Source organism: Fopius arisanus, unplaced genomic scaffold (genome assembly GCF_000806365.1).
Source record: "Fopius arisanus strain USDA-PBARC FA_bdor unplaced genomic scaffold, ASM80636v1 scaffold00030, whole genome shotgun sequence".
NCBI classification, from domain to species: domain Eukaryota; kingdom Metazoa; phylum Arthropoda; class Insecta; order Hymenoptera; family Braconidae; genus Fopius; species Fopius arisanus.
Genome location: NW_011887769.1, coordinates 42553 through 60617, shown reverse-complemented (window position 1 = coordinate 60617; position 18065 = coordinate 42553). Strand labels below are relative to the sequence as shown.

The following is an 18065-nucleotide window of genomic DNA, read 5'->3' as shown; positions in this document are numbered from 1 at the left end:
CACACTTGGTCCCTCACTCCATTTATGACACACACCACTGAATCTCATGTGACTGCAGTTTATGGCAAACGTAAATCCCAAAGCCACACCGTTCCACCCAACACACTCAGCATCTACCACAATACAAGGCTATACTCTCACGCTCGAATCATTCGACAAGTTATACAAAAGTGTCAGCAGTTTGCCACACAGCAAATTAACCTGTACCCCATCCTGAATTGTTACCAATAAAATCACAAACCATGCACACAACTCAAATGTCGCAAATGCTCTCGCATTCGAGAACTGAAATTGCCACCGAGATGGGTTAGATATAATAATCTAAAAGCATTTCGATGCCCTCAATGTAGCCCATCATGTACTCGAGAAAGAGCCATAGCCATAGCCTGAACCATAGCCTGAGGATCCCTCAAGGTTTTGTAGCGTAATATTCCATCCTGGTTTTCATGAGTTACACTGATGATATAGACCATCACGTTGCACATTAATCTTGTCCTATAAGGCACCCAGTACATAAAGCTCTCTCCTCTCATTCCTCTCCCCACAGTACTCGACGTACACGGCTCCTGAGCACAGTAGACTTGGCTTTTCTCATCCTCCTTTTCCCTCCTCATTCTCTAACGAAGAGAATCCGACAAGTGAACACGGAGGAAACACCTGGGGGCGCTTATCGGTCGCATTCACCAGCCGTCTAGTTATTGAAAATTTTCTAACTGTGTCACTGGTTAATCCATTGATTTTCATGGTTCATTGATTGTAATATACTAAAGCTCATCAATTTTCCATCAATGTGTTCATCTCATTGAATTCATCTGGAGGAAATAAAATGGAGATAGCCTAAATAAGCGAAATGACGTTATCAATGAAATAGAGTTATCTCGTTGTGGTTAAAAGTAATCCTCAGGTATATCCTCCGGAAGAGTCAAACCCGAGGTATCAAGTTGGTCCACCCTGTCGTCGGGAATTGCGTAAACGGATTTCCACATTGCCCCTCCGATCCTTCAGGTCCTGTCCCATTAGAGAGGCCACGTCGTGCCTCTCACCAGCTAAAACCAACGCCCCGAGTAAGTGCTATGGCTTTACCAACACACAGGATATAAACCATGTTTCCTCCTGACATGCAAGTTGAGATGCAGCTAGATGAGTGACTCGGTTGTTGGTATTCCGGTAACCTCAGATGTTGTATGAACCCAGTGACAATTATTAAAGAGAAGACGACAGCATCTGACTGAATATCAACATGCTAAAGCATCAAAACTCGATGGTAACCATGATCAACAGCTACTCTCCAACTCCATCAGCCACAATCAACGGAGATGATCAACTCTTGCTGATGAACTCTTGGTAAACGCTATGTGAAATACCAAATTGTCCTCTCCAGACACCAGAATGACGTTAGTTTACCCAAGAAGATGTCACGCAGATTCGTTAGCCCCACGGGTACCGCCAATCGAACATACTCGAGACATCACTAATTGACGTCATCGCCAGCTGATCCCCGAGGTTGTTGTCTCCTCCTCATTACAGTATCCCCGCCATTATGTAATTTATTATTCATTCATCCATGGTGAATTATCGTTGGAAAAGAAAGTCCAACGCTGAATTATTTAACTCTCTCCAGCGCAATCAGTCGAAATCATTCACAAGTATCGTGAGGACCATTGAAAAACCGGTGAGGAGTTAGCAAGAGCTTTAAAGGATATCAAGATCAAATTGTCCAGAAGGAGTTTAACATTTAAGACGTAGTAAATCGCTGAGAAGACCACCAGCAGTCGATTGAGATTAGTTGATATATACGTTGAAGAAAATTACGAAGTTATTGAGCAAAGTTTTGTCGATAGAAAAGTAAAAGAGCCAAGCGGATACGAATGAGAGGACTGGGACACGCCTCTTGGCATTACATTTAATAACGTCCAATAAACGTTTCCTCCACTTTTCTCTATCCAACCAATGCTCAAGTCCATTCTCCAGCGTCCTCACCTACTCGTTTTTTTTATTTCTTTCCTCGTACTCTTTCTTCTATCATTTCTTCAGGCTTTTCTCACTTGCACCAGCACTCGTGACTCTTAACGCTCTTACTCGTGTCATATCGAACGAACGATTACACCCCGGGTCTTTTTGTGCCCGTGGGGTTAGGGGGTGGAGGTCGCCCGGGTATAGCAAAGCCTTTCCATCTGACGCGGAAACGAATCGGCCAGTAGCATCCCCCAACTTACTGTTCTGGGTAATATCCGGGGTGGGCTAGCTGGGACAATTCCACACTTCATACAATTGGATTTCTCGATTGATCTCCGTATTTAATTTCACGGAATATGGAGTAATAATTACATATCGAGATTGAGGAAAGCTAGACTCGGAGGGATGGATTTTTCAATTAATGTAGTGCATGGTAGATAGTAATAAGCTCCAGACAAGTGCTAATATGGAAATATTGATGGAAATGAATTTTTGTTTCAATTTTGCCTTGTTTTCTCTCAAACAAGTGTTGCTCTGCCAAATATTTGTCTAGTAATTGATAATAGAATACACACATTGCAAATATTCACAGTCTAATATGTATATTCTTGAATTAAAATGTTTGCCACCGTTAGAGCGATAATAAATATGAGTATAGAGAATAATAAGAATGCCAACACTCAGGTATTAATCTGAGAGGCAATAACCGTAGAGATAGGCGAAATACGACTGTCAAAAAGTTTCATCTCGATGGGAATGGTAGTGCAAATAGCAAGAGCCCTCGATGTGAAACAAATTGGAATGGATTGGCACGATCGAGGGGTGGATGAGAGTGAGATAAAGTCCTCCATAAGAGTGTGGTGTCTCGGAAGGCAGTTAACCCTCAGGCTTCACAACGTGACTCGCTTTTTTCTCTAGTTTTTTCCGTCTATCTGTCTATAGAGGCAAAAGTGAATGTATCACAAACTGATGGGCTGGGTGTTTTAGCAGTTGGACTACATGTTTAGAGAATGGAGTGGAGACGTTGGACGGTTGAAAAGAGGAATTCAACCAAGAGTGCGAGAAAAAGAGAAATAAGGGGGTAGGGGTGGTTGAAAGAGAAGAAGGGAAAGGGATAGAGGTGGTAGTGGGCAATTTGTGTAGGGTGTATTTATAGGATGGATTGTGTCTGCCTGGCAACTAGCCCAGTCTCACTGGTCTCAACTACCATTTGAACTTTGAAAATGCGAATTAAAGATACCCCGGAGTCAGAATAGCCAATTTCAATAACGAGGAGGATAATACTTTTGTTGAATCGGGCACACGTTACGCATTCGTACTGACAGACGTTCTCATTATTTCAAGTGAAATGCCTGATTCTCGATGACAATCCCCAGAGATACCACCATTTGTCTCCACCATTTGACAATTATTGTAACCACGTCGTGTTATTGATTGAATGCAACAATCACTTTAAAAATAGGCTGATGAAAATTAATTTGGACAGCCACCATCTCTCAGAGGCGATTGATGAGATCTAGGAACGAGGTTGGACGTTACATCTGCAGTTTTATTCGACTCTGATGGATGAATTCTATCAACTAAAACGTTCTTCATCCCTAACACCACACCAATCTCGACTCAATCGCTCGTCTTTTTTATGTCACGGAGCGTTATTCAACTTCAATCATTTCACTCTCGGCCAAACCAATAGGAAAAAGTATGAAGAGTAAAATGAAATGTTGAATGTCGTGGCTATTCCGAGGGTCAGTGGAGTATATTCCAAGAAAGATATTTCGTTTCCTCAATTCCCTCCGCTCACCGATGGATTTTAAACGCCTAGTGGCTTTTTCCTATGGCCTCAACAGTATCTCTAAAAATATTTGCTGTAGCCACGAGGCGCGTGACACGAGTAAAATTCCAGCTTTTATCCTTGGGTTTGCTGAGATTCCCAGACGGTACATCGAAGCAAGGGAGGAGGAAAAAAAGAGTGTGAGGAGATAGGTGTACACCGGAGGGCGACACCAACTCCCCAAAGGTCCCAAAAGGCTTCATCCCTCGGTGCACTAAGCCACCCCTTGCTGGAGTAAGATAAAACGCGACTTTTATATGTCCATCATTCACGCACGAAATACTTTTATTCATATTGCCAACAGAACGAATTCCTTCGTGTACATAAAAATATGAGAGAAAGAAAAGTCCAAAGAATGCACTCATCAATTTCGACAGCTTGGCAAAATCCGTGCCCCAGTCCCTTTTTTTTACAACACCTGCATTATCGTAAACCAAGTTATGGGGTAAATTTTATTATTACTGCTGTGGGAAACAAAAAAAGTGTGGAAGTGCAGATTTTCATAGAGCCGTATAAATCGAATAATTATCGAGTGGAAATGGGAGGGAAAGACGGGGGCGAAAAATCCCTACGACTGGAGGAGAAGGTACCTGAGGGAGGCATTTCAATTAATCGAACGGGTCTATAAACATTGTCTCGCTGTGGTGTCGTACGGGGCGCACGCCTCGATGAAAATCGATTATCGGCTCTATGAACGCGGTAACAGCAGCCCTCTCCCCGCCCCTATCGACTTGCACTCCTTTTCACAACTCAGGAGAGAACATTCGAATGAACAATGACCCGACCTCGTTCGCATCACTGAGCACAAACGGCTGACCAGTTACAATAACACTGCCATCCTCCATTTATTATTTTTTCGAAAAAATATTTTTCCCATTTAAAGAATGTCACATTGGCGTTTACTACTATTTGGTAAATACTCGACATATAGACAATTGAACTGATAAATACCCTGAGGGATAACTCAGCGCAGCACTCTGACTAGCCTGTGTCATTCATCATTAATCCTCTCTACTATCCACGAGATGTACGACTCAATGCCAGACTCACGAGACATCCCTCCATTAAATCTCATGGAGTGATCAACAGTGGCTCATCGCTATTCCAACACATCGATCAGCCCCAATCTAACTAGCCTCTAACTACCATGAAATCAATCCAACATCCCATTCATTTTTCCCATTGTCTCATTTTGGCATTACACAAGTACCATTGGTTTACAATACAATACCAATACCCAATAACCGGATTAGAAGTCTTTCGACATCATCAGAGGTTCTAATGATTTCTTAAAGGATATTTCTTTTTTGCACGCTGACTTCACACAAGAAATCAGAAAAAAACCTTATGAATTTGTGAAATGAAAAATTATGTTAATAAGGAAGAACAAAATGGAATAAAGTACGGGAGTGATAATTAAAAAAAAATGAAAAGGTGCCAATAGCTCTTCTCCTTGAAAGGAGGTGATTTGGAAGAGTTTTTCATGGACAGAGACACGGGGCTTATCCAGAATCAATTGAGAATGACGAATGGGAGAACTAGAGAAGAGCAAAAAGCATGGTAGATGGTTAGAAAAAAATGTTGATGAGGCTGAGTAAGCGAGTAGAGATCGAAATTCGAGTCAGTTGCAGGCAGTACTGTCTGGAGCCCCTTTGATGCTGGCAGTAGCGAGAAATGGGGTAAAAGGGGGATACCGGGTTATCCAGTTAATACTTTCCAGTTGGTCTACTGTAGAATATAGACACACATACTGCGGCAAGTGATGTCTCTTTTTGTGCCAGGTGGTCCGTGATTATGACCAACGGTTTACACCCTTGTTGTATTTTCACATATACACAGGTAGCATGTACACAAACGTTGAGGCATATCGTTTGTTCGCACCAAAAGGGGATGAGAGGGCGGTAGAGGGTTTTGACCGGTCAGCCAGAAGAACATTCAAAACCATGTTGACCAGCGAGTGGAGCTGAATGTCGATGTGAAAAGCACCAGGTAAACTGAATTTCATAATCGTTTCAATAGCGTCAGTGAGCTAGCTCAGCCTCATTGTCCGCTGATTGCGAGTAAATTAACTCGATTTTTCTTTTTTACTTAATCCGGCAGTGGATGATATTGATATTTGTAATTATTTCGTCATTGTTCTCGTAGGAGTGACTAACAGACCGAGTGACAAAGGAGATAATTGGAAATGGTATTGGCTAATGATTCGAGATATTTGATTTTCTGAAAGTGAAAGTGAAAGTGATTTGTAATAGGGGAAGATTGCATGTGAATTTTGCATGTTAGTCCGAAGTAATGGGGATACAAATATGTACGTTTATGACTGAGGAGATAGGAAATTTTCAATAAATTTGGCGGTACGAAGTGAAATTCAGCTGAAAAGTGAGTACGCAGGGTCTCGGGTCAGGCTGTGTCAATTTCTACAAAGCGTGCATACTTTGCAAGTATACGGGATACTTCAAAGACATGGCTAACATGTACATGGAAAATTCTCTTCGAACTCGCTTCATATCGTAGAGTGAGTGTCTCACTTGCTCTTGCATCGATGTGGAGGAAAGCAGGGAGAAGTAGTGCCCCCATGAAGCCAGTCAGCCCACCTTCCAACGCATGAACGCTCCTCTACCACCGCAAAGGATTATTTTTAGTTCAATTTGTCGCTCGAATAAAACCATAAAGCCAAACACATACCTGCGTCATCTGGCTGTGTATATGGAGGGGAGAAAAACCAAAGACTCCCAGTATTTTGCAGGGTGACGAGAGCCTTTGGAAATAGTGAGCATCATCTCATCATTCTTTTAATTCGGATCTGAAAAATTTTTCAATGAGTTAATCATTCCTTCAAGAAATTAAATGACCCATGAATACGAATAGGATAAACTCTTATTTCTTTATGTATGAAACAAAAGGCAACGCATGCGTTCACGTACATAGTATACATTTTGTTTGGCAATTTGTCAATTTCATACAACAATCATTTAATATGCAATCATTAAATATAAATATATACATGTATACATTCATAATCCATATAATGCTGTATTATGAATGAGATGTACATGTTTTCCATTCAGGTTTCTAGAGAGAGATAAATTGAGCGCCTGGAATCATTGAAACATTATCGAATTATATTTCAATTGTCCTTAATACCGGCATAACTCTGTATAATCAATTATTTGGATAAAGGTATAGTCTCAAAACTCAAAATACATTCTTGTTCTGGGCTTGCAAGACCTTGAAATATAAAGTAATTAAAATCTATATATACCAAATACTTACTTCCACTAAGCCAGAATAACTGATCACTAAGTTACTACTCTCTCTTTCAGCTGATTAGTTTGTCTGTTTATTTTTGACAGTAATCTCTGCCTTGTACCTGATATCATGTTTTTAATTTATTTTATCTATTTATTTTATGTTTTTTTTTTTTTGCTTTTTTTCACATCTTTTTTGCCATCAACCAATTAATTTTTCATTCGATAATGTAATGCTAAAGAGATCGGCCATTGTATAATTCTTTAGGATATTAAATAATAAAATCAGCGTCAATAATTATTCTTCTTTCTCATCCGAAATCCATAAGTGTCATAAAAATTTTAAACGTCAATTGGAAGTGGATGAATGATAAATTATAATTATTCAATAATAATTTCCATAGATTTTTCCGCCTGGTATGACGTGAATAAATTTCATGAAGATATTAATTATGTGGGTCAAAAAGTGACGAATTACTGGATAAAACGGGTGAGCCGGATGAATATGGAAATGATAACCCGATTTGACAAGGCTGATTGCCTATTCGACAGCAAAATCGGATCGTCCCGTTAATGATATTCGTGTAACCGCTTGTATCCCATCCGTTGTATCACCATTGGTGCGTGCCTCTGATGCCCTCTCACGCTTCATTTTCCCTCCCTCCCCTCATTCTCTCATAACACGCATGTATACCTACACTATGTCTCTATTAATGAAGATCAAACTCTGATGAACACTGAGGGATTCCATCCAGCATCTACAGCATCTGCGCAACGAGCGACGGTATCCCTCGTCAATCTCATATGTCCTCCAGCTCATCATTTCAATAACCATTATGACAACAGCCTAATATTATACCTTATATTTTCCACTTCTCCAATTCATTAATTTCATAAGATGCAATAAGAGATTATTTCTTCCCCCTCTTCATCGCGACAATTAAAATTGGTGCGTGCTTTTCACTGGAAATTGGTATCTCATTGATTGTAGGCACTGAGAATGAGAATAATTCGCTGATTTCACGCAAGTTCTGTGAAGTCATCAACACTCAATACTCATGCAATTGACCATGGGCTATTCTCTAATTTATCAATGGCTGATAATATAAAACATGTTCAGAGCTATACAGTTATTGTGAGGGCATCATCGATATCCCATCTAAAGAGAGAGATATAAATTGACGTTAACCGTACGATACGAAGGGCCACAGAATAATGGAATTTCCAGTGGAAGCGAACGCTAATTCGTAATTGATTTCAACAGCTCGTTGTACCTCATTATGTCCTCAATCCTCACGTACATTGAATTTATTGATTGAATCTACTGAATCGAGCTCTCGTTATACAAAATTAAAAATTTCATCGGTCATCAACAATTCATGACGATTCAATCTGTATTTTAACCTGCACCATCTTATGTGTCAAATACAGTTATTATAAAATATGCAAATATGATATTCCATTGAGATAATGATAATTGAGAGGGGAACAAACTGGAAAAATGGTGAGTTTATAATGATAATTGGGAGACAGTGGTCACGCCAGTGGCCACCAGTTTCACTCGCAGTGAAATCAATAAGCCGATTGTTCACAACAGAAGCTTACGTCAAATCCGTCAAATTTACATGGTAAATTGACACTCGGTTTATGGAGGATGTGAAATAGTGAGAATAAATGATCTGACAGTCCACGCCAGCTCTTCACATGAACGGACTTCCGCTCTAGTTTTCACTCGTTTATTTATTTATTATTATGCCCTTCATTTGTTCTTTCCATTTTTCTATTATCATCAAATAATAATATCTCCTATGATTGGGTTAGGTTATCATTTATGGTACGAGATCTCGGCATAATAAATCGCACAATTATTACCGAAATAATGCGGATATATTTAAAAGACTTGTCACATGCGTCGAGAGGTGTCACCAGTTTCTGGGATCGCCAAATTATTCTGCTGATGGAATAAATGAAATAAATTCATTTGACGGAACAATTAAATAAAATGTCTGCATTGAATTACATTATAGCCATATTTTTGCAAATAACTGGGGTAGAGACTAATCTTTATCCTGGAAAACTGTTGAGCAGCTTGGGGGAATGGAAATCGCCAGCTATCTCTCCGAGATAATTCTGATCACAGGATTACTCCCAGTTTCGAAGATAATCCCCTCATTTTCTTCCCGAATAACACTTTAGTCCAGTTAGTAAGTACGAATTTTACCGGCACCGACAAAAGTTAATGAAAGAAAATGGGTCAACTTGTCGGTCGTATGCCCAAAACTTGGCAAGACTTAATGGAGGAACGTGATCGTGTGCTGCACTGGAGTTGCGAAGTCTTGGCTCGTGTTGACGACAATATCAACAATGAGGAGGCCTTTTTGATGGACTACGATAACAAGAGAATAAGAGAAAAAGTCAATCGGTGGATTTCAGAGCACAGAATACGCAGGGATCCATGTCTCAGGGATTTTCTTGACAAGAGTCGAGTTTACAGGGAACGAATTAACGAAGGAGTGACTAAGGTATGAAATAAACAAATGAAAAAAGAGTAGATAAAAATGCCTGATAAGTCAACATGATCTCTGATTATTATTCAGATTGCCACTGCAGTGATGAATAAAATGAGGAGGGCATACCGTGAGTCGTACAAGAACGTAAGAAAGTTCACGAATCGTGTGGATCTCCTGGGTGAAATACAGAGAAAGATACACAGGGAAATACTCACGTTGGACAATTCCTGCAAGGATAATCCCAAGAAATTCGCGAGGAAACTTTTCAAATTGAGATCGTGGGTGTTCGACAATCTCGAGAGTAGTGAGAAAATTATGTTTGTGGAGAAGAGACGGTTTGATGATTTTAGAAAGAAAGTTTACGACATTGATCGTAAATCCAGAGATGAGTGTTACGAGATGTTGGAGAAACTGATTCGACGAGTTTAGAGGCAAATAAACAGCTCTGGTGGTTGCAAGTTCATTCCACTAGACTTTTTTTCCCTCGAATACGTGAGGTACCACGGGGGAATCATGAAGAATCGGTGAACGTGCTGGAGTTGAGTGATCGATCTCTACGGACCATGGCCGTGAAAATATAGCCGTGAAAATATATGGAAATGGTCCCATCGTTGGGGTAGGCTCTCTTAGAGACTACCACCACTCGGAGAACAGGAGGTGACAAGAAGCTTATCGCTTACTCTTCAACATTATTTTCACTTAAGACTTGCGCACACACTTCCAATTCTCTATTTTTATTATGCAAATCTCAATATTTCTCATTAATTCATCCAATAAATGAAAGACACTCCCCAAACGTCTTCATTTTAAGAGAATAATTAAACAAAATTGCTACTCTTAGGAAAAAATAAAACCTTCATTTCGACTCTATTTGTAATAACGAATGATGGAAACATTTGTTAATGCTTCAGACGAATGAATAAATTTTTATAAAAACAAATTGTTCACAGTGATTTGAAGTAAAGAAGTAATACTTCTCCCCAAAATTGTCATAATGGATAATCAGATCATTTCCAAGTGGATTGGCTCAAATGTTTCTATCAAATAATTGATTCATGAATTATAATCCCTATAATTCAATCAATTGAACGAACGTGTGTATGCAGCATTGAAACACGTAATTGCGGTGTAATATGTTGAAATGTGTGGACGTGATGGCAATGTGAATGCGAGACGTTGCAATAACAACGGCGGTCGTTGGTGGCCCATCTCCATTAGGAGAGTAGAAATGAGAAGAGCTCCGATAGAGAAGCCGCGTGCTTCGCCTGCCATTGCTCGCGTCAATTCATCTTTCAATGTTCGTTTATGCATCACGCATCCAATTACCAATAATCCATTGCCAAAATATATAAACAAAATATATAAATGGATGAAAGGGACAAGTACTGTTGATGTCAATTGATTGGGGGGATTGGCGATTTTTGTTTATAGAGATTTGTCGATGTGTACAATGAGAGAGTCAATACAGGAAGCCCCACAGCCTAGTCGTGTTTTTCAGCACAATTTTTTTCCTTCGCTTCAATATGACTTTAATATGCTCATACATGCCTCTTCCAATCCTCATGCACTTTATCAAAGAAGAAAGCTACACGCAGTTAACATAATCATCATGAATTGCTGTAAACAGTACGCCATATACTGATTTTTTTCTCCCAAACCTTGTTGTTTGCGCAGAATATTGCCAATTGTCGCATAAATATCAGTTGCGACGTAGGGTCCCTATGACCACCATATTTGCCAATCGATTAGTCCGCGTCGATTCAAGTTCTCAATTGAATAACTTCCGCCTCTAATGATTCATGTAATTAAATCATTATCATTATAGCTATAATAATAGATAAGGTATATAAATGTTTAGAAAGCAAGTTTAGAAACCTGGCGTGAATGCGGAACGGGTGATAAATTAGAATTTGCATTTCTATATTTATTCAATTTATATTGGATTAGCGTTGTATTTCGAAACTCAGTTAGGCTAGCGCAATATGGTGTGGGGGTGTAGATGGGATCCCATCGAATAAGTTGAAGATCGTGATTGACCGCTGTTTCTCTCTGCGGAAAGAGTTTGAAAATTCAAAAAACTTGGAATAATTTCAAGATAGAGAATAGGATAATTAGATTAACTACGTGGACCAGAATAGTTCAGCGGTGTTCGGTTAAATTTTAATTCCAATTGTTCACGAAAATAGTTTTGTTTTGAAACACTTTTTTTTAAAAAACTATTGATAAGTATATCATCATCAGAGTAAATAATTGTGTGGCAGGACTAAAGCAGTGTTTCTCTGTACAATTTTTTCAAATATTTCTGTATCGCGTAGTGGTGACGTAGGGTCCCTAGGGCCACCATATTTGTCACTAGATCAGTCCGCTAACATTCAAATTTCATTGAATGAAGAATATCAGGAACATCAGGAAGGAGCATACCATGTGAAATCCAGTAGTAGGAGTGTGGCGGATATGACGTCACGAAAGTGTACATTTTTCACATTGGCGGGTGATCTCGAACCACAGTACAGCGAGGGCAATATCATAGGGCGACGTCATAGAAAAACTCGAGATAAATATTTGCCAAGTGATCAATGATAAGCAGCAGAGATGGTGAGGTTTTCTGCATGTGAATATTTCCAAATAACAGGCCCCAATAAATCCTCCGTATCTCATACGTATTTTAGACGTGAGTATTATGAATTTTGGCCTTTTGTCGTAAAATTCAACTCGTATCCTCTGGTTTTTAATTCTCATGCTAAGGCCGGAAACTTACTATTACATTTTTCATTTGTATTGAATACACTTCATCCAATTAAACTATCATTATAGATTTGCAAAAAACTCGAAGAGGCGGCAAGCATGGATAAATTTCATCGATTTTCTCAACTGGCAGCCGTCTAATACTACGAGGTTATGTTCAAAACACTTTGCCACAACAACTATAATATCCCGCCTATTAAATTCTGCGAACCCCATCATGGACATCAAACGCTAATAATTTGGAAGGGTCAGTTTATTCTCTCACGGGAAAATTCCGTGATTTGCATAGCCCAACCCTGCAAGGACGTCATCAGAGGTAAAAAAAAATCCATAAACTAAGTAAATTGAAACTTTCCTATCATGAGGTAGTAATGCAGGTATTTAATTTAGTAGTTTTTGGTGGCAAGGACGAGATATGCATCCTATGCGATTGAGAGAAAAATCTTCTTTAGAAGGAGAGGCTCAATCATGTTCGCAAGAGAATATTATAATTTCTGCGAAATCAACAGTATTCAACAAATCAACGTATAGATCTAGACTTGATCGAATTGATTTAGCTGCTCGTCCAGTTTTCAAGGATCATTCCAAAATCTAATAGAGCGGCATTTTCATCAAAACCATTTTGGCAGATGTCCTTCTGGTTTACAAGAGACCTTCAAGATATATTTCACTATCTCCCTAAATGTTGAGATAGTTGTCAAAAACTTGATGAGGGCTGAAATTGCCTCAGTCTGATTGATCACTATGTAGAAGAATCCATGGTATGTATAGTGAATGTGAAAGAAATTATTATTTTTTGATTATCATTTTTGTAACCAGCTCTTAATCTCCTATATCCCGTGCGACTCCAATATTGCCTTAATCATCCAAACCATCTTGGAGTTATTTTCCTTCTTTTAATGATGATAAAAGAAAACTTCTAGCAGTATATAAGTTCAAACAATTAATGAAATCGGAGCTGGGGCCCCTTTTCTTAACATTTACAGAAATTATTAATTTGTCAAAGATCAAATTGCCATACACAATTAGACGAGTGTTAGCTTTCGTTTATGGTAAATTAGATCCATCTACGGCACCATTCGCAATAAGTAAATGATAAGCTTTATGGATTTATTGATGTTGGAAGCTAAATAATGAGTAATAAAGTTGAGATTGCTAAAGAATCATTAGTTTTCACGATATGGAACTATGACGAGAGAGTTTAAAATTTGTAAACTTGACAAAAATCAAATTGAACACCTTAAAATTGTATTCGTACTTTATGGGATGAAGCTTACCAAAAAGCTCATTCAACTAACTCCCCTTTAACTTGAGATATTTCGATGATTCAAATTTGGAAAAATGGCTTTTAAATGTGCCTACCCGGTGTTCATATTACCACATCATATTATCCCTATAGACACAACAGAGACAAATTTTGTTATTTGCTGACTCGCAGTGTTTTCTCGCAAAAAATGCAGGTAGCAATCATCGTTTACTGTTTTGAGTTGAAATAGTTAAAATTACGGTTAGCATCACAACTCAAATTCAATCAGTAGCGAGTACAGAACAAGTGATAAATAATTTTTTGTTGTTAGAATCCATAAGGCATCGCTTCATGGTTGCTGTAAGGGTGGTGCACTGACATCAGAAAGTTAAATGAAATTTCAATGTACAATTAGTGGATGAAGAAACGTTATTGGCGTGAGAAAGTTATGAGATCATGTAGCAATACAAATTTTGTTCCTCGGTGATCAAATCTTGAGTGAATTTCGGGGGAATATGAATCAGAAATTTCACAGTGGTATGATTTGATGGCTCGTAAATCACGCGTTCAAGACGATGAGAACACACAAGTACGATACTCGCTTTATCTACTTGCCAATCGGCTTCCCGTTCGTCGACCAATTAGGCATCATTATTTTCAAGCTTCAAAAAAGTATTATCTGACGTATATGTGATTATAATTTTTCCATTTGGTTCAGCTTATACACTCACATTTGTCAGATAATATTTTTCAGGCCATGTACTGAGAATAACCACCAATATTATGTCACATGTAAATAAAGTTTCTTGCCAGACTGTATTTTTTATTTCAAATTCCTTTTTTTAGATGCAATTTATTGCATTTCAACTATTAATATCAACAATCTCAAACTTCGCATAGCAATCCAGAATATTTTGCATAATTTACGTTAAAATTTTCATAAAATCTACCGCATGTTTTTCCGTCGCCCCAATAGCGTGAAAATTTAATAACGCGTTATAATTGAATATGTAGAATATCGCTATTTTTTTCAAATCCGTTTTTGACCTACAGCCCAACAAATGTTGTTAGAATGTATGTATTAAGACTGAAAAAATGTGTATTGATAACTTATTGGTTCTATCAGAACATGATAGTATTGAAATAATATTACTACTAATAAAGTAATGGCTCAGGGCTCATGAAAAGGAAAAAGAAAATTTAGAGTGTACACTCATTCTGCAGCCGTGAAAACCTAATGAAGAACCTAATGAAGACAGATCCAGGAAGATGAAAGATACTCTAAAACGTGGAAAGTGAGCAGCAAGAGATACTGGTAAGAGAACATGGTGGCAATGCTGAAGGAACCACCAGTTAAGAAAATATGCGACATAATAGGAAAACTGGGGAAAATCCTGAGAGAGAGGTGAAGTCTACGGTAATGTCTAGACTCTAGACTACAGAAGTGGGAGTATGATGAAATAATTAAGGGTTTGGTGAGCCGAACTTGGAAGGGAAGGAGGGCCGAGATCTCTCCTAACAGGTAGTATGGTTGTGAGCGATGTTCGCAATGAAAACTATGTGATTTGGCACTGACTCAATGAGCTAATCATTTCACTTTCGTAGGACTTTTCCTACGAGAAGCTCAAGGAAAAGAGAGTTGGGCCGGTTGCAATCATTGCAAATGGAGGAGGTGACACTATAAGGAGCTCCTGCAACATCACTCATCGTACAGAGCCTGTAAAATTGCTGCAACTTGTTCAAAAGAAGAATAAATCATAATAATGATTAAAATATTCATGTCTTTGGTCAATCCTCAAAGTTTTTATAAAAAAATCAATTGTTTTACCAGTTTATATAACAATGAATATTTATCAAAACTAGGAAATTCTTACGTCACATTTAGGAGAGATCCATGAGGACGAATCCTTTATCATAAAAGAGATTGACAATGAATAATTGTTTTCATTGTTAATCTTTTATTCTTTTTCCTGTTGGTTGATGGGTCGATTGATCATTTCCATGATTACGAGGATGCTATTGTGTACTACAGCGATCACATAGAGGTAAAGCGCGCCTAATTGCCTAATAGATGCATAAATTAAGCAATTATTAATAGCAAATTTAGCAGGGAAATACTAATTTTTACGATGATGTGTTTTTTAAATGTGAACTATATGAAATACCTGGGATTTTGTAATAAGCATTTTTTGGAAAAGTGAATAATTGTTTAATAAATAATTTTGGAATGAAAACTCTGACAGTAAAGTAAAATAATTCATTTCCCGGAAGGTTTAACAGGCTTCAATTAGTTTATAATAAATTATAACTTTAAATCAATCATTTCAGTCAGTTATTTATTTTTTGCATGGAAAAGTTGTTCATCAAATAATAGAAAATGAATAATTGAAAAAATTGATGACAAAACGTTGCAAGAGTTGGGATTTATTGAATTTATATAATTCGACTGACCTTATTTAGTGAATAAGTATACTACACTTTCGAAATAATGACGTATTTGCAAACTTCCTAAAAACTTCGTCATCAGCAAAACAGAGATGTGTATAAATTCACCACTGGAATTCGCCAAATGACAGTTTTATTGTATCCATTCAATCCAATCCAACAGAATTCCCATGATTCTAAAACTATTATTGTCTGCAGTGATCTGCACTGCAGGTGAGTAATAAATTCGTGCATCCATTTTTAATGGGCTAATAAATGATAAAATTATTGAATTTCAGTTTACGCTGATATTCTAAGTGCCAACGATGCGAAGACGTGCGAAGAGCTTTGCAGCAGCTGTCAGGGAACAGCATCCATCATCGACGGCTACTGTGAGTGCTATGTTCCTGATGGAAATACAAAAGGTAAAAAAATGTTGAAATAATTGCTGAAGCTAATTTCATAATTTAACGTGATGTCCTTTGATTTTTGGGTTTTGAGGTGATTGTGTAATGAGGATAAAGAGACAGGCTGACGAACTGGGACTGGATTTAATGGACTGTGAGCCAGCTAGTGGAGACAGACCTGCCAGATGCAATTTGAGGTCGCACATGGTCCGAACAAGTAATAATCCTTAATTGGAATGAAATTAATAGATCATAATCATTACAAATGCTTACAAAAATTGCAACAAAAATTTGTATCTCTCTTGAAGATGATGTTGATCGCGTCGCCAGATACTTCATGAGAGGTGGTGCCATAGCAGGACATCCTATCCTTGGTTCACCACAGTGCGATACTGATAACGTGGTAGGTGCGCCGAATCCTCAAATTCAGAAACAACCAGAAACACCAAGATTAGAAATGATGGTTGGTGCCCCCAGCCCATGCCAGTCTTCAGAACCCCAGCTATCTTCCTCTCCAAGTTACGAAGCTTATTACCAAATGCCGGACAGCATCGTCGGCGCACCAATGCTCTCCACACCTTACAATAACATGCCACATTTGTTATACAAGCCTTCCCGAGTCGCTCCATTTCTCCAACGCTCTGTAGTTTTACCACACTTGTCTGCAGGTGCGCAGCTGAGACTCAATCCCTATTACTCTCGCTTCCACTATCCCCTTCTTTCTCATCTTCGTCACCCTCTTCTACGAGCTCCATACTTGGGGGACTCAGCCGTAAATATCGTGAGTATTCATTGAAAAGGGAAAGAAAAATCCCCATACGTCGAGTTGAAAAATTTCTATACATGTACATTCAGAGAATAATCACGTCAGTTGAATGAATTATTCGTTTTGTGTATGGCTACAGGTGGGTGCTGTACCTGAAAATTATGCCTCCCCAGACCAAATGCTGGCGGAAAGACCGGAAACACTGGCAGCTGCACCACCTATCGTTCAGCCAGGATATGTTCACTCCTCTACACCTAGGGTGGAAGTTCCTATGTCCAATGACATGACAATGTTTCTCCATGAGATACTGATGCACCAGAATGCAATTCTCGAGGCGATCCAGCAGCGGCTTCACAAAGCAGGAGAAAATGTGGGTGCATCTAGAATGCTTTCTGCATCTATGGAGCCCAATCTCGGTGCACCACCTCCAAAACCCCCAAACTGCCATTGTCCTGGACAAAATAAGCATCAAATGCCTATGGTGGGTGCTCCTAGAAAGCCGGACTGCAAACAGAGAGCTCCCAGAATGTCTCCAGCCATGGAAACTCTCGTAGAGGGGATAGACAAGATCGAGAACATTGAGAATAACGAGAACATCGAGAATATTGCAAACATGGGAAACATCGAGCAGCAACAGTTGGAAAAGATGGCAATTGTTGAGAATGAGCAAATGGCAAACAACGAAGCATTCAAAACTGAAGTGACCACTGAGAAGCCACAGAAAGAGGCCAGATCCATTGCCAATGGACGAAAGAGAAAAAGAGAATTGAAGAAAATTCTCGAGAGCAAAGCTGCTTGAAGTCTACATTTCATACTCTTTTTGTACTTTTTATAAAAGTCTTTTTTATATTTTTCTAATTACTCATATATTTTACTACGTATTTTGTGTAAGTAAATTAAATAAATTGTGAAGGAAAAATTATCAGAATAGA

The 18065-nt window shown here is 38.6% G+C and overlaps 2 protein-coding genes and 1 long non-coding RNA gene across 5 annotated transcripts; all 3 read left to right on the top strand.

Annotated features, from left to right (window-relative positions):
• The first annotated feature begins 8486 nt into the window (after positions 1-8486).
• Positions 8487-10425, top strand: LOC105265455 (uncharacterized). 2 transcript variants are annotated; one of them, XM_011302932.1, is made up of 3 exons: positions 8487-8539; positions 9124-9557; positions 9633-10425. In XM_011302932.1, the coding sequence occupies exons 2-3, from the start codon at positions 9285-9287 to the stop codon at positions 9972-9974; spliced, it is 615 nt and encodes a 204-aa protein (XP_011301234.1). In that variant the 5' UTR covers positions 8487-8539; positions 9124-9284; the 3' UTR covers positions 9975-10425. The 2 variants fall into 2 exon arrangements, with proteins under 2 accessions (XP_011301234.1, XP_011301233.1); XM_011302931.1 differs by lacking the exon at positions 8487-8539 and having other exon boundaries at positions 9055-9557.
• A 1146-nt stretch (positions 10426-11571) lies between these two features.
• On the top strand, positions 11572-15759 carry LOC105265454 (uncharacterized). 2 transcript variants are annotated; one of them, XR_892070.1, is made up of 4 exons: positions 11572-12216; positions 12360-12606; positions 12681-15058; positions 15142-15759. It is a non-coding gene; the product is annotated as an uncharacterized lncRNA (long non-coding RNA). The 2 variants fall into 2 exon arrangements; XR_892069.1 differs by having other exon boundaries at positions 11573-12216; positions 12684-15058; positions 15142-15758.
• Positions 15760-16015: 256 nt separating this feature from the next.
• On the top strand, positions 16016-18061 carry LOC105265453 (uncharacterized). The gene is made up of 5 exons (XM_011302929.1): positions 16016-16194; positions 16260-16385; positions 16462-16584; positions 16676-17148; positions 17273-18061. Exons 1-5 carry the CDS (start codon positions 16152-16154, stop codon positions 17930-17932), a joined length of 1425 nt encoding a protein of 474 aa, XP_011301231.1. The 5' UTR covers positions 16016-16151; the 3' UTR covers positions 17933-18061.
• The last annotated feature ends 4 nt before the right edge of the window (positions 18062-18065 follow it).